We start from the raw sequence: 23,104 nt of genomic DNA on the forward strand, positions 1-23,104 counted from the left end.
CTTTCTGAAAAGTTATTTCACTATCGGAACTTGTTCAAAGTGTTTCTATGTGTGCTCTAGTGTTCTTTGCTCACATTTTATCCTATAGTGGATATAGACAGCATTTGATGAGGATAAGTCTGGAAAACTTTTGATAAATTAAAGACCCATATGTCAAAGATCTACTTTTCCATGGTTTGCTTCCTTTTCTCAATCTTGCAGCATTTCAGTACTAGGTTTATTTGTCTGACCTTCCTTAAGTTAAGGAAATCGTAGTCACAGATGTGCTTCTTGAAGTTGGTGACCATGAAAATGGCAAGAACTATTTACCTCTCAGTCAGAATAGTAATTTATACCTTTGTTTGCAAAACATTTTACCACGCAAATTTATAACTTCTGCCAGGAAGATGTTTCTGAGACATGCTCTTACTTTTTTTCTTAGTTTTTATTTCCTTCTTACTACTTCATTTCTCTAGTTTAAAGTTAGAAAGCCAACTCACTTTTTTTTTTTGATTATTTTTTTTATTGATAAAAGAATAAAGGAAAAAAAAAACAAATTTCCACCTCCTCCCAGCCTCCCCTTTCCCTCCCCCTCCTCCCACTCTTCTCCCCCTCCTCCCACCCCTCTCCCCTTCTCCCCACTCCTCTCCCCCTCCCTCTCCAGTCCAAAGAGCAGTCAGGGTTCCCTGCCCTGTGGTAAGTCCTAGGTCCTCCCCCCTCCGTCCATATCTAGGAAGGTGAACATCCAAACTGGCTAGGCTCCCACCAAGCCAGCAGATTGCGTAGGATCAAAACTGCGTGCCATTGTCCTTGGCGTCTCATCAGCCCTCATTGTTCGTCATGATCAGAGAGTTCAGTTTTATCCCATGCTTTTTTTGGTAATAGTCCAGCTGGCCTTGGTGAGCTCCCAGTAGATCAGCTCCACTGTCTCAGTGGGTGGGTGCACCCCTCGCGGTCCCGACTTCTAAAGGAGAACATGACCAACTCACTTTTTATTAATAACTACCCTTCTTGGGAGTTATCGAATATAGAAATTCATCCAAATTGACACCAGCGAAGATGAACTACATTTCAATTTTGGTTTTGCATCTGACTACTTTGTTTAAGCTGTTGAAATTATTTTACAGAAGGCAGGGGGAAACGAGAAAACGCTCTGAGTTAGCAAAGAATTTATTCTCCTTTACAAGTTATTTCTTGCCTCACTCCTCTAGATTGGTACCAATCCAAGCAAGCTGCTCTTTTTTGAAGTAAAAAAAAAAATCTTCAAATTTATTTAAGCTTTATGCACCAAACCGATAGGGCTCCTCAAACACAGGTAGTCAACAGACCGAAACAGAAATGCTTGAAGGATATCAGTTCAAAGTCTGGGCTGTACCTATTGTCCTTTGATATTAAAATAAAATGGAATGGCTAGAGAATGCCGAGCTGAATTCAGATAGAAAATTTGTTTGAAGCTCCTTGTCATTGTCATACTTGTACTGCATTAATATGGTGTAATTGACATGCTAATTTCAGATATAGTTTAAAATAGTCTTTTTTATGTTCATTGCCCTGGACAGGATGGGCAACTCCCTGAAAGTTACTAAGACTATTCCCTGATCAACCGCTATATTGTTTGAGACACTTTTCCTCTTTGGGAAGATGGGGGTACAATATTCACCCAAGATTGTGTTTGAGTGCCAAATATAATTGGTCGTCATTTTAAAAATGCTTTGATTTTTTTCCCCTCCTAGTGAGCTGCCATGGTATTTCACATAGAGTTAGAGAAACTATTATATCAAAATCTCATATAATCTAGTACTCACCGAAAATGGTTACAAATTTCTTCCAAATGAGTGTTTCCAATGGTCTGGCTTAAAGCTATTTGGACTTAGCTTGTTTACAGGATCAGTTGGGAGCTTTTACTGCTTCATGAGACTTCATAGCCAGTGTCCTATTTATTAAACTCGCATTCCTTTAAGGCATACAAACATTTCCAATTTTGTTATATTGGAAACTTGGTGCAGCAGGCAGGATGTGATTTTCCCCATTTTTGTAGAACCAAATAAGATTTTCAATATGAGTGATAGGAAACATGATCTAAAAAACCCATCTGGGTGACCCAGTCAATAAATATGTACTGCCCATCTAATATGCTTCCCTAAACTATAAACATTATATTAAACCAAAAGAAGTGCAAAATTATCTCCTCCAAGAAGGTATACATTCTGTGGTAGAAAGCAGACAATCCATTTCCCAAATTGAAAGTCAAGTATCATCTTAGAGGGTCAGGAATGATATAAGGAAGAATATAGACTAGAAAGGGTCAGTACAAAAAGGGGCACTGTCTCCAATTTGTGTCAGGTGGTTGAAATTGTTTCTTTGAAAAGTTACCATGCAGGAAGTATGTAATGAGGAAAATCCCTGAGGCCAAAGAGTATGTGATTGATAGGTAGAAGGAACAGATTCAGATCGAATATTGGGATGTGTAGTGAGCAAGAGGATACTGTTGTAAGAGGAAGAGAGACCGGAAGCAAGAGTCTATCTACTCTGAGGTCTCTCTGATTTTTACTTTGAGGAAGATAAGAAGCTGTTGGAAGTTTTCTTTTTATTGAAGTTACTGGAGTTTTTTTGGGGGGTGGGGAAATTCATACAAGTACAATATTTACATTATTTTCACATCTCCTGTCTTTATTAAAGCTCTTTCTAAATTTTCTCCCACTCCCTGTCAAATTAATGACATTGTTTTAAGTATCATATGTATGCTTGTATGTAGATGGGTTTAGGCCTGAATACTTGGTCTTAAATACCTATCAGAGAACTTATTCCTCAAGAAAACTGATTATCCCTCTCTCAATAACCATTGATTGGCCATAGTTCTTCATCTAGAGGTATAAGCTCCTGAAATTTTCTCCATCTATGTTGTCATACTGAGTGGTATTTAGACAACCATATTGCCGAGATTTCATGGGGATGACTTTCATGCCAAGTCAAGAAGACACTGTTTAACAGTAAGCATATTTGTTTTTTGACTCTTAACAATCTTTCCTCTCCCTCATCATCAATGTTCTCTGAGCCTTAAGATGTAGGGGTTGCATTGCAGATGAAGCAATTGTGGTTGAACACCCCCAGACCACTTATATTTTGTATTTCAACTAGTAGATCTCTGTAATCTTCCATCTGTTATCAAAAGAATCTTCTTTAATGACTGGTGAGACCTACAGTTATCTGTGGGTATAAGGATACATAGTTAGAACATATTTAGAAATTATGTTGGTTTAAGGAAACGGCATTAGTAGGTTCTCCTCTAGGGTCTATGACCCTAGGGTAGTTGGCAAGGTTTACAGTACCAGGCATGGATTCTCTCTTTTGAATGAAGGCCTTGTGTCTGTAGATAGCAGCTGTTCACCCCCTAGATGAAAATGCCACTGTTGCACCATTGGCTGGTCAGTCATTAGTGGATTTGTAGTCCATTAAGCTGGGTGGGACTACCGATTGCTTTTCTCCATTGGCAGCTTTTATAGCATTTTCAGATGCTTTGAGAGTCAGTTCTTGTTACCATTAACTTCACAACCAGCATGAGCAAGAAAAGATCTGCAAACAAGTATAAGATCCATTTTCCTTTATAAACCTAATATTGCTTTACACTACGTGGTATATATTTAAGAACTATTTCTTTATGCTTAATTGAAAGTGAATTACAAATGACAGATCTATAGTGGATGTCATTGCTCTGTGGGAAAGATTTAGAAAACTACTTAGAGCTGGCTTTTCATTTCTACTGTGAAGCTGAAGGCAATTATTTCCCTACATGTTTGCTATAATTGTGTAGGCATGCTTTGTATTTGTGAGTATGGGTGAGTATGTATATAGGCTGTGTATGTGTGTGTGTCAGGGCAAAAGTGGGTAGAGATTGGAGTTCAGCTTTGTGGAGTTAATTCTCTCCTTCAAACTTCATGTGGGTTTGGGGGGATCAAACTCAGACCCTATGAAGTTCGCAGTCACTTTAGCCACTAAACCACGTCTCTGGCCCTGCTGATGGTGATTCCTGTAATATAATTTAAGTTACGTCAAATGATATTCTCTAGAAGAGTTCAAATTTATACCAAAGAAGGAAATCAAGGAGTTTTGCATAGCATCTGGAAGCCTTGAAATACTGGGAAGAATTATGTTACAAATTAGAATAAAACTCCATGTTGAAATAAAAAAATATTAAGGACACTCAGAGAAAAGATGCTGAGTTTGAAAGCATCTTTTATGGCAATAATTACTTAAGGTAGGATTTCTATTGTGAAGTGACACCATGACCATGACAACTCTTTTATTTTTTATTGATTTTTATTGAGCTGTATATTTTTCTCTGCTCCTCATGACAACTTTTATAAAGGAAAACACTTAATTTGGGTGGCTTTCAGAGGTTTAGTCCATTATCATCATGGTGAGAAGCAAGGCAGCACACAGGGACACATGGTGCTGGAGAAGGAACTTAGAATTCTTACATCTTGAGCCAAAAGCAACAGGAAACAGTCTGTCTCACTGAGTGTGGCTTGAGCATATATAGGACCTCAAAGTCTGCCTCCACAGTGACACACTTCCTCCAACAAAGCCATACCTTCTAATAATTCCACTCCCTTCAGGGGCCATTTTCTTTCAAACCACAACAAGCATTATTTTTTCAGACTGAAAATCTGGGAAAGGCACATGGCTAAAATGAGCACTGAATGCCTCAGAGTAGCTACTCAATAGGCAATTGTTGAATGAATTCATTAGTTGAACTCTATATCTAATAATATTGACAAGATGTTCTAGTGTCTACCACATTGGAAGAACTCAGTATGTAGAGATTTCCATCTTTGATGTATGTCTTGCATAATGATAAAGATAATACATCTAGCAAAAATGACTCATGAAAGAATATAAAAATTCATTTCCACAGTTTAAAATGAGAACACAATTCTCTAAGATGAAATTGAATAGAAATAATACTCAAGTCTTGGATACATCATTTGACTGCAAATTTTCTTGATGAGTCTTCAGTTGCAGGGTTCTATAAATTTATGTAAATATTCATAAAGAAATTGCATTTCATTCTAAATCCTTACCCAGACACATTGCTGTCTAGAGGTGACAGCATTGCAGGATCAATGAAGATGCTAGGACTGTAAGTGACCTCAGGTATCCTCTAGAAATTGTTTCTCATGCGTAGGAGGGGGTGAAAGTACAGGATGCAGGGGAGCTGGGAGGCTTACAGAAGATTGAAATGCTGTTGATTCTTATAGGAAAGAGTCATCTGGAGAAAAGAAAGTAGTAGCAGGTAAATAAGCAGAGTCTATTCCCTAATGAGAGAAATGCTCAGATGCAGAGGTCTCTGTGTGTATGTTGTTGAATTTGTTTTTTTGTAGGAGAGGTTGGATATATGCATGAATAGACAGGAATCTGTGTATGCATGTAAATAAGTGCATTTGTTTGCATCTGAGTATTTGTAAGTGAGAGTTGTGATAGACAGGCTACAGTAGCTTCCTGACATCCTGGCCTTGGGTTGCTAATTTCACTATATCTAATATAATAGAGAGAAAGGAAAAGAAGAAAACAGAACAGGAAATGAGAGTGTTTCTGACTTTCAACTGTGCACTGCTCTTCTTCCTCTATGTCACTAAAGCATTCATTCTCCCCAGTCCCTTCTTAGGAAAATGGATGTGCTAGATTCAGCCCCATCATACAAGTTTAACCAAGTTTATTATAATTACATCCATAAAATTCAAGTTTTGTTTTGTTCTTAATTGAAAAAATTTTTCATACGTTATGTTCTGATCACACATTTCCTCCTCTTCAACTCCTTGTAGATCCTCTTTACCTCCCTACCTACGCAACTCTACAGACCCTTTCTCTCTTTATTTAAAAAACATATAGGCAAACAAGAAACCAACTAACTAACAACCAAAAAACCCACAAGAAACAAAATCCACAAAACCACAAAATCGGAAACCACAATATACAAACAAAAGACCGATAAGACAAAAAAATTTCCTAAACAAAGAAATTTGAGACAAAATAGCTACAAAAGTACCATTGCTTTGTTTTGTGTTGGTCATCTACTGATGGGCATGGATCCTACTCTAAAGTTTGTTTAATATGCCTAGTGAGAATCCATTGGAGAAAACACTCCTTAAAAGCAGATCTCAATTGCAGATAGCTTTTTGGTTATGATAGGGAGCCCGTGTTCCTTTCCCCATCTTAGCCCTGTAACTATGTCTAGCTCGAGTCCATATAGGCCCTATACCTGCTTCCACAGGCTTTTTGAGTTCCTATGTGTAGCAGTTCTCTTGTGTCTGGAGTATGCTGCTTCCTTGTAGTCATCCACCCCATCTAGCTCTTAGAATCTTTTCACTTGTTCCGTATAGTTTCCTGAACCTTAAGAGGAAGGATTTGATGAAGAACTCCCACTCAGCACTGAGTATTCCAAAATCTCTGTCTCTGTATGTTGCCCAGTTATAGGTGTCTGTATTGGTTCCCATCTACTGCAAGAGACAACATCTCTGACAATGGCGGAGTGAACCACTAAGCAGAATGCCACTATAAGTCATTTTATTGCTACGTTTCTTTAGCAGAGCACTAATATTTGGTGTTCCTCTAGGACCATGGCTTACAGTCCAAAGTTTGTGGCCACCTGAGAAGTGTCAGACATGGGCTCCATTTCTTGGCAATGGCTTTAAATCTAATCAGACACTCATCGATTGTTCCCACAATGTTTGTGCTATGATTGCAGCAGTATATCTTGTAGGCAGGTCACCATTTTAATTCATACGGTTGGTTGCTGGGTTGTGATGGTTACCATTCTCCATGGTGTGCTGAATACTTTCTAGTACTATAAACACTTTTCAGTAGAGGTGAAGGCTCTAGATAGGCAACAGATCAAATTTCCATATTCAAGGAGATGAGTAAGTGCTGTCATCAGCAATAGGATGACATAAATCATCAGTTTGAGAAGAGCAACCAATAGCTGTGGCATTAGCCTGGGATGTTTGGGGCTTCTTATAGGGGCCTTTTGGTCAATGACTCAACAAGATGTAACTCATTCCTGGCACTGGAGGTTTATCTTTGTGGTAAAGATATCTAGTTGGGGCAATGTCTCCCCATTATTTACTTACTCTACTTAGATTTCTTTCTCATATAGATATATGCAGAAGACTTTCCCATAGTAGGTTTGCACATGGCCTCTCAAATAGCTCTTAGTTGTAGATGGAAGTTGGGCACCACTTAGTGCTAATTGCCCCTCCCATATTCCCTCACTCACTCCTTTCTTCCATCCCCCTTCCCAATTAGTCCTCACACTATAGTCTTTTACCTCTCTGTAATTATATGTTCTATTTCCCCTTAGATTTTATCTTTTGACAACCCCAGTTTTCATTGGTTAACACTTTCTTTTGCTTTTTAAGGAGCTAAGGTTTGGAGTGCTGTGCCATTTCCCTGATGGCTGTGAGCCACTGAGAAGCTGCCTCAGGCAGGGAACTGGGTATAATAGGAGTCTTGAAATTAGCTAATCAACTCAAGACCCAAAATAATACCAAACCAGGGCTTTTAATATTGGATTTTATCTTATCCAAATTTCTACAGCTTCATTGATCTTTAGGCTCTCCCAAGCAACTCACATATCTCTGTTTGACTTAAAACTCAGGATGTTTTTAATTTCCTTTGTTAATGTAGCCACAATAGAAAACAGAAGTTTTGATAGTATGAAAAGTGAGATTAGGACCATGAGATTTGGTCTTATTTCAACTATGGTGTCAAATTTCTGATATTGCATAGTTATTGGGCAAACTGCTGTGTTAAAAACTGCTGTTAGCCAGGTATACAGCTCTATCCAACAATTCCACCAATTGGGAGGGGGAAGCAGGAAGACCATGAATTTCAGGCCAGCTTGGGCTATATATGGAGGTCAAGCCTATCTTTGGCTATGTAGAGAGACCTTGCCTAAAAAATTCAATCTAAACCAACTTAAAACTGTTAGTAAATTTTGAGTAGTAAAATCTCATTTTTATGAATGATGCAAATATGTATCAGGAATGCAATTAAATCTATAGGCATATTTATCAATAATGGCTATATATTTGCCTAAGAATCCAACTCCTAAATCATTATAGAATTATAATTCTTTGATATAATGCAGTTACTGGGAAATTTGTCTAGAAATTTGTAGGAATGGATAATTTAAGTTATAAAACTAAATAATATGTAACTGTTCAGGATCTGTAAGCTAACATGTTATCGTGTGTTTCTTATCAATCTAACAAAATATTAATGTGATGGACTAATTTGTTTTCAAAAACAAGTTGTGGACAATAACCCCTCTTTTCACCTAATGTGTCATTTAACTTGATAGAAGTACCTACAGTTATGTCATGTTCTTCTCCCTTTTCATCTCTACTTTTGCTTTCTGGTTACCCATTGTAGCAATACAAGACCAAGTCAAGCTACAAGACTTTTGCAGCAATCCCTACAAACACATTGCTCTTGGAACAGAAGGTCAGTGTTGGCTTTGAAACAGTGATTTTTATGTTTCCAGTATCTAGTATAGTTTTGTTTTATGTATAAAATTTCTAATGGGAAAATGCATGTTTTTACTAAAAGAAAAACTGCTCCTAGATTAGGATACTGGGACAAAAGCATCGTGGTCATGATGACTGACATCCTTTTCATCACGAGGGTTGAATATGATCTCAGATGTCTTGTCCACTGTCAAGAAGACTTGGAGTTTTGATTTGTACTTCACTAGATCCTCCTTCTTTGGAAATTTAAAGTCTGTTATGTTTGGGCATTTTTTCCCTCTGTTTGCATAAATCAAAGTCAAGGTGAAATGAGATTATGTGCACAACTACCTGCCACAGTCATTGATTGGTCAAGATTTGATTAATATCAACTTCCTTTATTATGTTATAGACTTACCCAGATATAATATTCAAGTGTCTACTGTAGCAACATAGACTTTACCACCAGCTAAAGCTCTTCATCCATTCCTGTTAGCCACTTGTTCTATCTCTACACCCTACTGAGTAACAGGGAGATTAGAGATCACCCCTAGTGATTTAAAAAAAAAACATAGCTTTTGTATGAATCTAGGTAGCTTTGCTTTTAAACATCACCAATTATAAAATGACATAATGATATGTATATTTTAATACATTAATCACATATCACATATATGCTAACAAAATTACATGAAGGATTCACATCAGAATCAAATTGTTAACTAAGTGTGAAAAATTATTGATGTCATATGTTATTTTATGGTGGTTTATTGAGGATATTTAGCAGTTATTACATTAAATCTATTTTCTTTTACAAGGTTAATGATAGTGCTTCAAATACTGTTGCTGTCAAATGTTAATTGTTTGTCAGCCAGGTGATATTCTGATATACAGGTTTATGAATCTGCATTCTTAGTCTCTTAGCATGATCCAGAAAATGAAACCTTTGTAAGATGTCTAAAAAATAGGAACTATGAGCCAGGCAGTGGTGGTGCACACTTTTAATTCCAGCACTTGGGATGCAAAGGCAGGTAGATCTCCATGAGTTTGAAGCAGACTGGTCCACAAAGTGAGTTCCAGTTCAGCTAGAGCTGTAATACAGAGAAACACTGTTTTGAACCCCCCATGCCTCCCCAACCCAGACAAAACACAACAACAAAAAAACAGCAGAAAACATCCCAAACCAAACCATACCAAAACAACAACAACAACAACAACAACAACAACAACAACAACTACAGTAGGAACTATGTGGGAAATGCTTAGCATCATAAGGTCAATATTAAGTAGGTGACATTTCCTATAGATTGTGTCTCTGTTAATAATTCCAAACCATCCACATGAGGTCAAAAGTCTGTGTTCCATATGTACAAATGCATAGATCTGCCTGGCCATCTGCTGGAGAAACATCTGAGAGCTGGTCTCTAGCGCCTTTCCTGACTTTCTACCTTTTATAGCTTAACAAAAGTTAAAATAAGATTAAAGTCTTAGAAGTGCATGGGAGGCAATTCTTCTCAGTTGCATCTTATGTCACTGTCTGGGGCTGCCATTGTGAGTCATGGGGCAGTGTTTATAGGGATACAGAAACTCTGCCAGTTTCAGATTTTAAAGAAATCTGAACACAAGTGTCTGCCATCAGAGATCTGGGAGACATTGTCCCTTGCAGTGAGGCTAAGAACCATGCAGCTTGCTGTGTCCTTTAACTCAGACACACTCCCTTGGAGAATGAGGGGCTGCCTTCTCCTGTGTTAGTAACATTCTGTGCAGAAAACTGATAATGCTTCCTGGTACTCTGTGAGACATGGCTCCAAGTCATGTTTATTTTAGAACCTCTGACTTTCTAGCTTTCTTATCTCTGAAAGAACTATTTTATAGAAGATATAATATCTGTTGGATATTAAAGAAAAAAATTCATTAACTTCCAGCTTTATCAAAAACCTATATCACAAAGGCATGTGGGGATATCGATACATATTCAATCAGTGTAGTTTATATGAGACAGATCTTGTGTTTTTTATTTTAAATATAAAATTATATAAGAAAATTAGTATTTTTAACTTGGTACAATAAGATGTACATGTTGTGACACATGATTTAAAATAATGCTTATCTAAGGAGGAGTACATTATTGTGTAAACAGTAATGTAGTCATTTGGTCATGGTGAATTGTTCCAGACTATAGATATTTAAATTAAATGAGAATGATTTTTTATTTCCTTTTCTTTCCTTCTTCCTTCCTTCCTTCCTTCCTTCCTTCCTTCCTTCCTTCCTTCCTTCCTTCCTTCTCTCTCTCTCTCTCTCTCTCTCTCTCTCTCTCTCTCTTTCTTTCTTTCTTGTTTTTTTGAGACAGGGATTCTCTGTAGCTTGGAACCTGTCCTAGAACTAGCTCTTGTAAGCCAGGCTGGCCTTGAACTCACAGAGATCCACCTGCCTCTGCCTCTTGAGTGCTGGGATTAAAGGCATGTACCTGGACAATGATTTTTTTCATTTTCAGATCATTTATAATTCTACATTTTGAAAAATTGACACCAGTGATCCCTAGGATTTATTTATACAATACCACCAATCTTCCTCCCTTTAGACAAAAGGGTCTCCCATGGACAACAACAAAACCTCCAGAGTACACCCTCTATAGTGGTCACTGGTCTCTTCTGATTTTCATGTGCAAGGGATCTAATATTTTGGAGACAAAAAGGACCTTAACAAAGAATAAAAAAATGAGATAGTTTTCTCTGAGCCGTTCTCCAATATTGTCATGCTCAGAGATGAAGCCCACCAGGTCATATATAAGCACCAAATAATTGCATTGCTGGAACAGGAGAAAAATGGAGCAGGGAAATTGTAATTTTACATATTTTTTTAATTATTTTTTCTTATTGTGTGTTTTAAACCAGACAATTATTTTTAAATAATTAAAAAACATTTTATCCTTTCCCCTTGCTTTTCTTTTCTATTTTTTCTCTTTTTTCTTCTCCTTTGTGACTTTCCTTCTCGTCAATGGAGACTTAACTCAGGGTCTCATGATTGTTAGACAGTGTCCGACTAAGGGACATCTTCTGTACAACAAACATTTCCTGTGAAGTTACGTTTATTTCCAACAACATCTAAGATGATAGTGCATTGCTTTTTTCAGTGTTGTAGTTAAGAAATAAATCTGTCAATTTATTTCTTTGAACCCAACAATTTAGACATTGAAGTCAAAGAATTTACTTCTTAATTGAGCGAGAAAATTAAGAATGTAACATTTAAAAACTCATTTATTTTGGTTGGGGTGAGGCTTATAAGCTGCTTTTCCTCTCTGTGTTAGAACATTGACTGCCTTGAACACACGCAGGTCTTGTGCATGAAATCACAGATGCTATAAGTTCACGAGAGCAACAGCTCTGTCACGTCCAGAAGACATTGTGTGCCATGGTCCTTCCTGACCTCTGGCTCTCACAATATTGCCTCTCCCTCCAATGCAATGATCCCTGATCCCCAGAGTTGTCTCACTTTGGCTAAGCACTTTGAAGATATTTATTCTCTTTGACCAGTTGTAAGGTTTTGTGTAAACTTCTGTTCACTGCACAGCAAAATTTAGATAATGAGGACAATTAGGCACTCTGTACATTTAGCAGAATAATAATAGTATGTTGTAATAGGAGCGGCGGGGCTGTGTCCCCAGCACCCGGCCGCCCGCACGGCTAGCTTTACCCGAAATAATTACACCGAAACTGTATTCTTTTAAACACCGCTTGGCCCATTTCTATCTAGCCTCTTCTAGGCTAGCTCTCGCACCTGGACTAGCCCATTTCTAATAATCTGCTGTAGCCCACGAGCTGGCTTACCAGGAATGATCTTAACCTGCAACTACCTGGAGTGGGAGAATCATGGCGACTCACTGACTCAGCTTCTTTCTCCCAGAATTCTGTTCTGTTTATTCCGCCTACCTATGTTTTAACCTATGAGAGCCAGCCAAGCAGTTTCTTTATTGCTTAACCAATGAAATCAACAGATTGATATATGACACTCCCCCATCAATAGTAGGTATCCCAGGGCCATGATCTCCCAAACCATAAGTTCTTGGCCAAATTTACAGCACCATGCGTTGGTTTCTTCCCATAGAGTGGGGCTTAAATCTAATCAGAAAGTCATTGGCTACCCTCATAACAACTGCCAATTTTGCTTCCTTGGGGATATCATCTCATATCAGAAGTTATGTTCTTATATCTCCCAGAGTTCATAGCCATGTAAGACTGTTGATGATCTGCCTCTCTTGCAGCCTAGACACTACTGTCTAGTATTTTGAAAGCTATCTAACAGGGAAGAAACTTTCTTTTTAGTATCAACTTAGTTTCCTAATGTCTGTTACCATCAGGGTAGTATCTTCAGCAACAGGGTCTTACCTTCAAGCTCTGGAGGATGGCCAAGAGCAATTGACTTCGCCTGCATTGTTTGTGTGGTCTCTGGCACTCCTCTGACTAACAACCCTAGGGAAGGTATCCCATACCCTGGCACCTTTTTATTTAACCTATAACTTCTGGGGTGAATATTATTCTCTGTACAGGATAATTTCAATTAAAGAATTTTCAAATATATATATTTTACAATATATATTTGCATATATTTATATATATATGCAACTTACAGAATGGAATATTTTCAATCATGGAAGTTTGTCTCAATTTCTTGTCTTCACATAGAACACAGCTGGAAGGCTGATCTGGGAGAATCATTACAACATTGTTTGGGAGCTACACTGTGAGTTGCCTTGACAACAGAACACACATATATAACTCAAGTCTTACATGCTTCAGTAGCTAACCCTCTCTCAAGATAATTATATGCACAGTAGATTTTTATGCCTAGCATATTGTGTAATTAGCAAATAGAATTATTTTTGGAAAATAAAGTTATTTTAAAAACAAGATTTTCAGCAAATTAGAACTCAGCCATCTTTTGTAGTGAGATGCTAAGCTATCAGTAAATTATGGGATTAGTTTCAGCTCCATTACTTCTGGATGAAACCCATTTTCATTCAGTTTTGAAAGGACATATTTTGTTGGCAGGCAACATAAGGTTTCTTAACTTGTCTCATCAAAACTTAAATTTATACCTTATTCCATTTCTAGCATTTTCCCCATAAGCATTTATGAAAGAAGTGTTTTTAGCTCAATTTTCTACCATGATTAAATGGAAAAAGATAAATGTGAGATACTATATTTTAATGAGGTAACTCCAACTTCTTTGGTTTAAGCACCTGTCAGTAATCATTTTCTCTCTGACAGACATTATCATGGGATACCATGATCTATAGACCTGGTTAAGAATGACATCTCTAGACAAGTGGCTTTGTTATAGACATTAACTTTAGTCACAGTCTGTGCTATTGTCTATTTCAGAAAGTGTTTGAGATACTTCCAGTTTTTTAATCACTTAAGTCTGAGAGCAATAAGTAAAATTGTTGTAATATACGAATAATCAAAATTAATAAGTCATTAATTTTTACTATGAAATTGCTTTAAGGAAATAAAAAGAATAGACTTATCTATATGATGTAAATTATATGCAGTTTATTGTGTTATAAGAGAATAATGTTTTCTACAGAAAGATACTTTTTTTCTTGAAGGAAGCTCATATTGTCTATTCGCAACTTTCTAAGTATCTATAAGGATAGCATCTTTTTCTAGTGTTAGATACAATTTTCCCAATACATGCTATTACTATGTTCCATTTTAAAGACACATTGAATTTATAAAAATTTGTGTCTTTGCCAGATTCCACAGCTGTTCAATTTTATATAAATGAAGTAAAATTATAGGAATAGTTGTTCAAATGTAAAGTTAAAATATTTTACCATAGCAAAATGGTACAAAATAGTTATTCTGAAGATCACAATGGAAGCATGGATAAAAATAGAAAGGCAGAGATTTAGTTTAGCCCATTGTCAAATCAATTTACCTTACATTGTTTAATATTTTAAAGGATGGGTTGCTAATTATGACCCGATTAATATAATTCTTTAGTCAATGTTTTTAAGAATTCTGTGGTTCAAAAAATGATCTGATTGTTAATTTAGGATGTGACCTGTACTGCAGAGACATCTGTTGGTGGAGACCCAAAATAACCACACAGAAACTGTATTATTTGCAATATTGCTTGGTCAGTGACTCTAGTGTATTCCTAGCTAGCTCTTACATCTTGAATTAACCCATTTCTATTAATCTGTGTACCGCTATGTGGTTGTGGCCTACCGGTAGGGTTCTGTCCAGGATCTGGCAAATGTCTCCTGCCATAGCTACATGACTTCTCTTTTTCCTTGCCTACTCTCTCCTCCTCTCTCTGCTTGGAATTCTCACCTTGCCCTATTCTGCTAAACCACTGGCTGAAACAGCTTTATTCTTTAACCAATAAAAGCTGCACATAGACAAAAGGACTTCCCACACCAGACATCTTTTTTTCCTGTTATTGTTTGTTTGTTTTTCACACTGACGTGCATGACTTAATTTTTTATTTAATTTTTTAATTAATTAATTTATTTAAAAATACTATTTTATTTTCTCATTTTACACACCAAACCCAGATCCCACTCCCTCCCCTCTTCCTGTTCCCTCCACCTTCCTCTCCACCCCCTCCCATTTACTCCTCAGAGAGGGTAAGACATTCCGTGGAGAGTCAGCAAAGTCTAGCGCATTGTTTTGAGGCAGGACCAAAGTTTGTTTTTAAATCAATGAAGAGATGCCCAGGATTCAAATTTGGATTATCTGATTTTATTAAGCAGTTGTCATATATGTACCCATTCCCTTTAGAGAACTTGCAAATACCACTTATTTGTCTATTGGTTTCATTTTTTAAAAAATACATAATAATTATAAAATGTCTCCCCTCTTCTACCTATTTCCTCCCTCTAATCTCTCCCATTTGCTCTCCACTTCTCATTCAAATTTATGGTCTCTTCCTAAAATATTGTTTTACACACACACACACACACACACACACCCTGTTTAGTTTATATAATATGTGCACGAATACAATACAATATCTGTATGTTTTGACCTGTAGCTCTTTTTCTAAGGTTGAGATCTTATAAGCTTTCCCTCCTCCATGTTTGGTACCATGCCTACTGGTCCTTTTCTCAGACATTGTTTGAACAGTCACATTGGTAAAATGTCACAGGTGTAGCTTCCTTGACATTTATAGAAGACACAATCCCACAAAGAACTCCGGCTCTTACAATCCTTCTACACCTTTCTTCTACAAAGATCCTTGAGTCTTAGGTGCAGGAGTTGTGTTATAGATGTATCACTTGGGACTGGTTTCCACAACTCTGGGTTTTGATTGTTGTGGGTTCTGTAGTGCCATTTCTGTTGTCCCTAATGAAGGCCAAGAACTATACTCATCTGTGGGTATAAAGACAAATATTTAGAATGTAGATAGGGATTACACTGGTTTAATTAAGTGACAGTCAGTCATGTTTTCCCTCCAAGATCGATGGGTAGATGACTAGATTTCTAGGACCAGGCATTATTTTCCTCTTACTCAGTTGGCCTGAAGTCAAATTAGAGAGCTGTTTGTTGCTACCAAAATATGAATGCCACTACTTTACCCTTAAGGTCATCACGCCATACTGGACATTATTGAGGTTCATAGGTGCCACACCTAGGTAGGACTATTGCTTGTTGCCCTTCTTTGGAAGCTTGTATGGAGCCTTCTTGTCTGAAGAAAGCTAGTCCATTTGATATCTAATGCTATTCTATTCTAATGTTTATCTTCTTATTTTTATTCATTGTTGAAAATGGAATACTAAAATCACCTACTTCTAATGGATTGACCTCAATCTGTATCTGAACTCCAGTAATATCTTTTCGAAAAAATGAAATTGGATGTACTATAGTTTGGTATATCCAATGGTTAGGATAGTAATGTCTTCTTTGTTGACTGTTTTCTTGATTACAATAAAATGTCCTTTATCTGTTTTACATTGACATCAGCCTTGTTAGATATTAGGATAACTGCTTGCTTGCTTCTTAGTACTATTTGATGAGAGAGTACTTTTGTTCACCCTTTTACTCTTATATAGTGCCTATTTTTAGATAAGATGTGTTTCTGGTAGAAATAAGTTATATGAATTTTGATTCTTGATCCATTACAAAGCCAGTGTCTTTTTTTTAGAGAACTGAGGCCAATAATATTTAAAGTTATCCTTGAAAGTATATGTTGATTTCAGATATGGCATTGTTGATTTTTGTTCTCTCTGATCTTTCAATGTTTTTGGCTTCATATTTCTTTCTAAATTTTTTCAGTATAAAACTTTGTTTCCTATATTTTTAGACTTAATTTGTTGGATATAATTTTTAGGCTGTTTATATTATACATTTTTTTCTTCTCCAATAAGAGTAGATAGTTTTGCTAGGTATTTTAGTCTAGTTTGGCTGTCATGGTATTTTGGAGCTTGAAGTATATGCTACAGGTTCTTCTGGTTTTCAGTTTCTGTTAGAAATTATCTGTTATTTCAATGGGTTTCCCTGTGTATGTGACTTGTATTTTTTCCTCCTGCAGTTTTCAATAGTTTTTTTTGATACATATGATTAGTATTTTAACTATCATATGCTGTGGAATTTTTTTGGCTTATCTATTTGGTGTTCTGAGTACATATCATATTTGTATGGGTATGTTTTTAAGTTTGGGAAGTTTTCTTTTGTGATCTTGTTAAAAATGTGTTTTATGCCATTAACCTGGAATACTTCTCTTTCATTTATTCTTATAATTTACAGTTTTGTCTTTTCATGGGATCCTACATTTTCTGTATGCTACTTTTCTGTGTTTCTTTAAAATTTATATTCTTTGCTTATTTCACCTAGATCCTCAGCTTTATCTCCAAGTCCTATTGTTCTATATTCTGTTTGATTCATTCTTCTTGTAAAGTTGTCATCTGAGTATTCTCATTGGGTTTTGGATTTTTTTTATTTCATCTTAAATTTAGCTTTAGCACTCTTCAATGTTTCTATCTCTTTATTAAATTGTTTTTATACTCTAGATTATCTTCATCTTCATCATTTCTATCAGCCACAAGTTTGTGTTTTACTGTGAATCAGTTAGCTATTTTTGCTTTTTAAACTCCTTAAGTTCATTGAGCTGTTTATATCTTTCAACTCTTTAAATTCTTTTATAAAATTTGTGATTGTTGTTTTTAACTCTGTGTCTTGGGGTTCATTCATGTAATTTCCATTGGGAAACTGATGTGGTTGGAGGGAAAATACTGACTTGATCTGTCATATTGTTTTTATTTTTTGAAGTAAGAGGAGCGGGCTGCGTCCCAGCTACCCGGCTAGCATAACCCCTGAAATAACCACACAGAAACTGTATTAATTTAATTACTGTCTGGCCCATTAGCTCTAGACTCTGATTGGCTAACTCTCACATCTTGATTAAATCATTTCTACTAAATCTGTGTAGAATCACCATGTGACTGTGGCTTAACGGCAAGATTCTAACCTATGTCCCTCTCAGGCCAGAGATTCATGGCATCTGCCACTCTGCCCTTCTTCCCACAATTCTGTTCTGTCTTCCCCGCCTACCTGAGGTCCACCCTATCAACTTGGCCAAGGCAGTTTCTTTAATAACTAATGAAAGCAACACAAATACAGAAGGACCTCCTACACCAATTTTCATGATGAGGTCTGGGTAGATAGCCTTGTTTTGTTAGTCCCATGTCTGATATGGATGGAACAGTTTGGGGCCAAAGAAAGGATATGCATGTCAAGTTGGGCCTAGGATTTGGATATGGTGTATGTGGAATAAAGTCAGGTGGACACAAGAGACTATGTTGATGTGCAGGATGTGCTTGGAGTTTGGGTAGAACTGGCATTGCTGAGGATTCATGGTGGGAAGGTTCAGGTAGACTCACCTGGCTAAACCCTGGAGAAGAATATTCAGGATCTGTCTGAGTGGAAAGGTGGATGCAGTGTTGGAGGGTCCTGTCTGCAGGAGGCAGGTTGAGAAGTCCTGGAGGAAGCTTAGAGATTGGTTATTGTATAGGCAGTGTTGATAGGATTAGACTAAAGCACTTGTAGCACAAGGGCTGGATCTTGGAAGCTGGAAAAGGTGCATAGAGGGAAGGATCAGAAGGATTCATTTGGCTAAACCTTGGTTAAGGATCTGTAGAGTTTGGCTGGGTGGTAGGACAGAATAACATCCATCTACTGTACTTTCATTCAATAGTTACAAAAGACCTTCTGCTGGAAGGAATTATTTTAGATTTGGTGACCTTTATCAACTGGACAAGACAGTTGTGATAGTTTCTGTATTGAAAACTTGAGGATGTGATGCTATCTTTATTACCTTCATAACTCAACAAAGAATTTGGCAATCAACAAAGTCTCATAAAGTCCCCCAAAGCAGCACAACTAGGGTGTGTGATTGACCTTCAGCTCAGACTCCATCCAGTGTTTCTCAGGCTTGTTCTGATCCTTTCCCAGCAATAAGAGCAAGCATGTTCACTGAAATACTGAGCGAGTGGTAATGAGTTTGGATTCTTTTCTGTAATACTTTTTTGTTAGTTGCTAGAATATATTTATATTCTCATAAAATGAGAATGACATAATATTTTATTTTTATGAGAAAATATTAAAGGGAATTGGAAGCAATTTAACTTTGAGAAGAACTGAATAATCCAGGGCTCACAAACAGCCCTATTCCTTGTGATGCTGAGCGAGGGGAGGGATATTATAGGGAGCGGAGCACCGATTTAGGGAAGGACCATTCTTTAGATGCTCTTATTGAAAAGAAAGTCAGGTGTGAATCCTCCTGCAAGGAAGCTTTGAGGGATTGAGTTTGAGACTAGTGGCAAGTTTGTAAAACCTAAAAATGCAAACAAGACAATAAAAAATAAAGCACAACTACCTTCTGTGTGGGAGGAGCAGATCAAATCCACTAAATCTTCCAGAACTAAAGACACCAAGAGAGCGCTCCTCAGATTGCATAGTTCACAAACACGTCACATGACAAGAATATACTTTTGGGAGGTTTGGTTTTTCGAGACAGGGTTTCTTTATGGTTTTTGGAGCCTGTTCTGTAACTAGCTCTTGTAGACCAGGCTATCCTTGAACTCATGGAGCACTCCTCTTGAGTGCTGAGATTAAAGGTGTGTGCCACCACTGCCAGTCTGGAAATAAACTTTTAATGGTCCCAGTTCTTTAAACTGTGGTTGTATATTTCCCATGCTCTTTTGGCTTTTGCTAATGGAGGCTTAAATATGTTTAATAAAATATTGTATCATGGAATAAAAATGATATTTTATGGCTATTAGGAGTGAGTCAAGATGATACATTTGACAAACTATTCATTATAGTCAATTAACAGAAATAAATTTTAGTAAAATTTTAGGACATTTTTGCCCCCAAACCTTTCTATTTAACATAGAATGGGCAATGAGACGATTCAAAGTCATAGGCTTTCTTGCCAATGTTCATTGTCTTTTATAGCTATAGGAGATCATTTTGACATTCATTTGTTATAGTTCAATATTTAAAGTAGCATAAGAATTATGTTTGCCTGTTGTAATTTTCCATAGACCAAACTATTGACTTCATTTGGTTTGGGCTGAAAAGAGTTATTTCATGAGTGTTGATCACATGCTACAGTCTTTGATGGCAAAGGAGTTGAATAGTAATATGTAACAAACATTTGTTTGTTAAAACAGTTTAAATGTCTTCTCCATACTATTTTACTGAGAAAACTGTGATAATATTATTTATCTGATGCATTTATCTATTAATTCTATTTCTTCCTCAGTTTGTTCTTCAATCTAATCTAAATATCTTTATTGATCCACTGACCCCAATGGAACAAAAGGCCTAGTAGACTAGAGTACAATTGGAAAAAAATAAGGCACACATGTGCATCAGAAGGTTGAAGATTAATGTTAGGAATTGTCTGCTATTCCTTTTATACTTTAATTAATTAAGGCTAAGTTTCTCAATCAAATTTAGAGGTCTCCAGTATTGCTAGAGAGTTTGCTTTGTGAGTTCTTTGTCTCCACCTCCTAAAACTGGAAATACAGGGGACCTCTAGGCTCACCCTGCATTTATGTGGGTTTTGGGGATCTAAATCTGGTTCTCATCCATGAGCAGCAAGCATTTAATTGCTGAGCCATCATCTCACGAGTCAGTTTTCTTTCATTTTTTTTAAAACTTGTGTCAATTTTATTGAAACCAATCAGACCTTTTATACCTTTCTCAGAAGCAGAATAAAATGGCAATTGCCGGGATCAATACAGATGTAGTTTCTAGACCACAATAAAGTTTGCAAGCTTCACAGGGTACACAAGATTAATTTCTAAGACCATCAGTATTCTTAAGATATGCAAAATGTATTCCTAACCAGGAAATGAATAAATTTTGGACTGCTGTGATGTCAAGAAAAGACATTTGGGTCTTCACAATGAAGAAAAATTTCTATGCGAACTGAGATTTAGAGCAAGGCAATACCACAAAATATAAAAGAGACAAAGTTCAAGGAGCACAAGGGATTCTTTGTGGCTAAAGAGTGACAGTAAGAAGTGCATGGAAAATCATTGCTGGCAAGGGGAACAGAGCCATAAAACAGCTTTCCTGCTGTGCTTAGCCTTCTATGCAGAGTCTGGATAAAATTTCTTGTATCTCTTCTCTCTATGACTTACTATAATGAAGATCGTGTGTAGTCTAATACTCCAAATATATTCAATATCATATGTGGCTTGTCATCTGGTAAGTAGGGAGAACCTCCAGTGTCTAACTGTAACTTGCCTTTCCTTTGCATACACATAGATGTGACCCATTAGCCAGATAACCCCTCCTCTCAAAAGACCAGGTGCTGTTCCCACTTATGCCTTAGAAGAAGCTTTCAGTTCCAGTGGGATTATTTCAATAATTGAATCACATGCCTCTGTGGAATCAGGTGACACAGCATCCTCTTGATATTGCAAAGTCAGCAATGAAGGACTTCAGTGTAACTCTTCCTTTAATTTTATGGCATCCTTCTCTGGACTGTGGCTACCTGTGATCATGCACATTATATGTACAGCACTGAGTTGGTATCTGTCCAGTACGACATTGTGTACTCTGCTATTTTCCTAACGTAAAAGGGAGTTCTCTCTTACCTACAGGGTGACTAGCTGATGGGAAACACCATGCTGGGGAAATTAAACTGAGTTAACTTTTTATAAAAATCTCTGTTCCCGCCTCACTATTTCTCATGACTAATCATAATTTTAGGAAAAAAAGAAAAAGAATAATTACTGTAAAGGCGACTCTTGCCATAATTAGTTTTCCAAATTTTGCTTGGCGATACAGAGAAGCAAAGTTGGAAAACAAAAGTTTTCAGACAATAATTCCTATGGAAGGACTGCTGAGAGTGGGAGGAACAATCTTCTCCAAAGAAGAGCAAGCAACTAGTTATCCAATACCAAATGGTCAGCCCTGAAAACGCAAAGACAAGCAACATGATAAGACTGGGCAGGTTGTATTTAGAAGCAAATATGTATACACATATATGCATGTAACAACTTGAGTTTGAAACAGAACAAGGATGGGTGTTGGGAGTGTTTAAAGGAAGCAAGGGAAGATTCTAATTATACTAGAATCTCAAAATTTAAAAGTAACTTATTAAATTAAGAAATGATGAAATTTATCTTTCATGACTATTTGTCTGAACTCTTAGTATGTTCTCAAATCCTAATTATGTGGTACCTACTAGCGAAGATTAATAGTTTTAGATCTGTGTAATCCCTTAATCTGTTAAAAACAAACAAACAAACAAGGTTCTGATGAACAGTGAGTCCTGTGGTTCTATGACTGATGAGAAACTTTGGAGTCAGGATATGAGAGCATCAGAATAACAGTGAAGATGTAAGGACTGGGAAGTGAATGCAGATGAGAAGACAGGGTAGCTTTTTATCTAAATGTTCTACAATCCATTCCAGTAGAGAACTGTCTTTTTTGTCTGTCTCTAAACCTACCATGACACATATAGGTGCAAGTGATCATTTTTCTGTTGAAAGATACTGCCTAAAGAGATCAGACATTTGTTCTAATTACTTTGCTAATTATATTTTATAACCTTTTATAATTGCCTTCAAACTCATTCCACATATTTTTGTATGACTTTAATGATAATAAATTGTCAAGCTTTGAAAGTGGATTAGGACTAGATATCTTGAAAAATTCCCTGTAGCAAAAACTGTAGAGTCAGTGATAAAAATTTGGAAGATGAATAGGTATAAAGGGTTAAAGGATATTATGAAGTAGGAAATGTTAAAGGAGAAGAAAGGAAAAAGTAGAGGAGAGAATTCTGAGAGACAGAAATAATACTAACAACTTTTTGAAAAAGTTATTTGAAAACTTCCTGCAGAGGCTTCTGTATACATCCATAAAAGAATTAAAATGGAATCAAATCTCTTTTTATCAGGGCAACAATACTGCTACAGACAGCATAGGCTAACAAAATATGAAAACAATAGAAGTTTTGGTCATTGAGGTTCCAAAGACCTCCAAACCTTAAGGGCTATTGCCTGTGCTGTTGATTACTCTCTAGTGCTTGAAGATATGAAGATATGATCCTGTTGCTGAAGGCATCACACACTAGAGCATAAAGAAATTAAGCTT

At 36.7% G+C, this 23,104-nt stretch overlaps 1 protein-coding gene across 33 annotated transcripts in view; it reads left to right on the plus strand.

Annotated features, from left to right (window-relative positions):
- Mlip (muscular LMNA interacting protein) overlaps positions 1 to 23,104 on the plus strand; it is a 237,675-nt gene that overhangs the window by 122,067 nt on the left and 92,504 nt on the right. For 24 of the 33 annotated variants that reach the window (XM_075965184.1, XM_075965191.1, XM_075965200.1 and 21 more), the window contains one exon: positions 8,410 to 8,481. The exons of the other annotated variants lie outside the window; for them this stretch is intronic. In XM_075965184.1, coding sequence (XP_075821299.1) covers positions 8,410 to 8,481 — 72 coding nt within the window. The remainder of the gene's footprint in view (positions 1 to 8,409; positions 8,482 to 23,104) is intronic. 33 annotated transcript variants of the gene reach the window in all.

This window comes from Microtus pennsylvanicus, chromosome 3 (assembly GCF_037038515.1).
Source record: "Microtus pennsylvanicus isolate mMicPen1 chromosome 3, mMicPen1.hap1, whole genome shotgun sequence".
Taxonomy (NCBI): Eukaryota; Metazoa; Chordata; class Mammalia; order Rodentia; family Cricetidae; genus Microtus; species Microtus pennsylvanicus.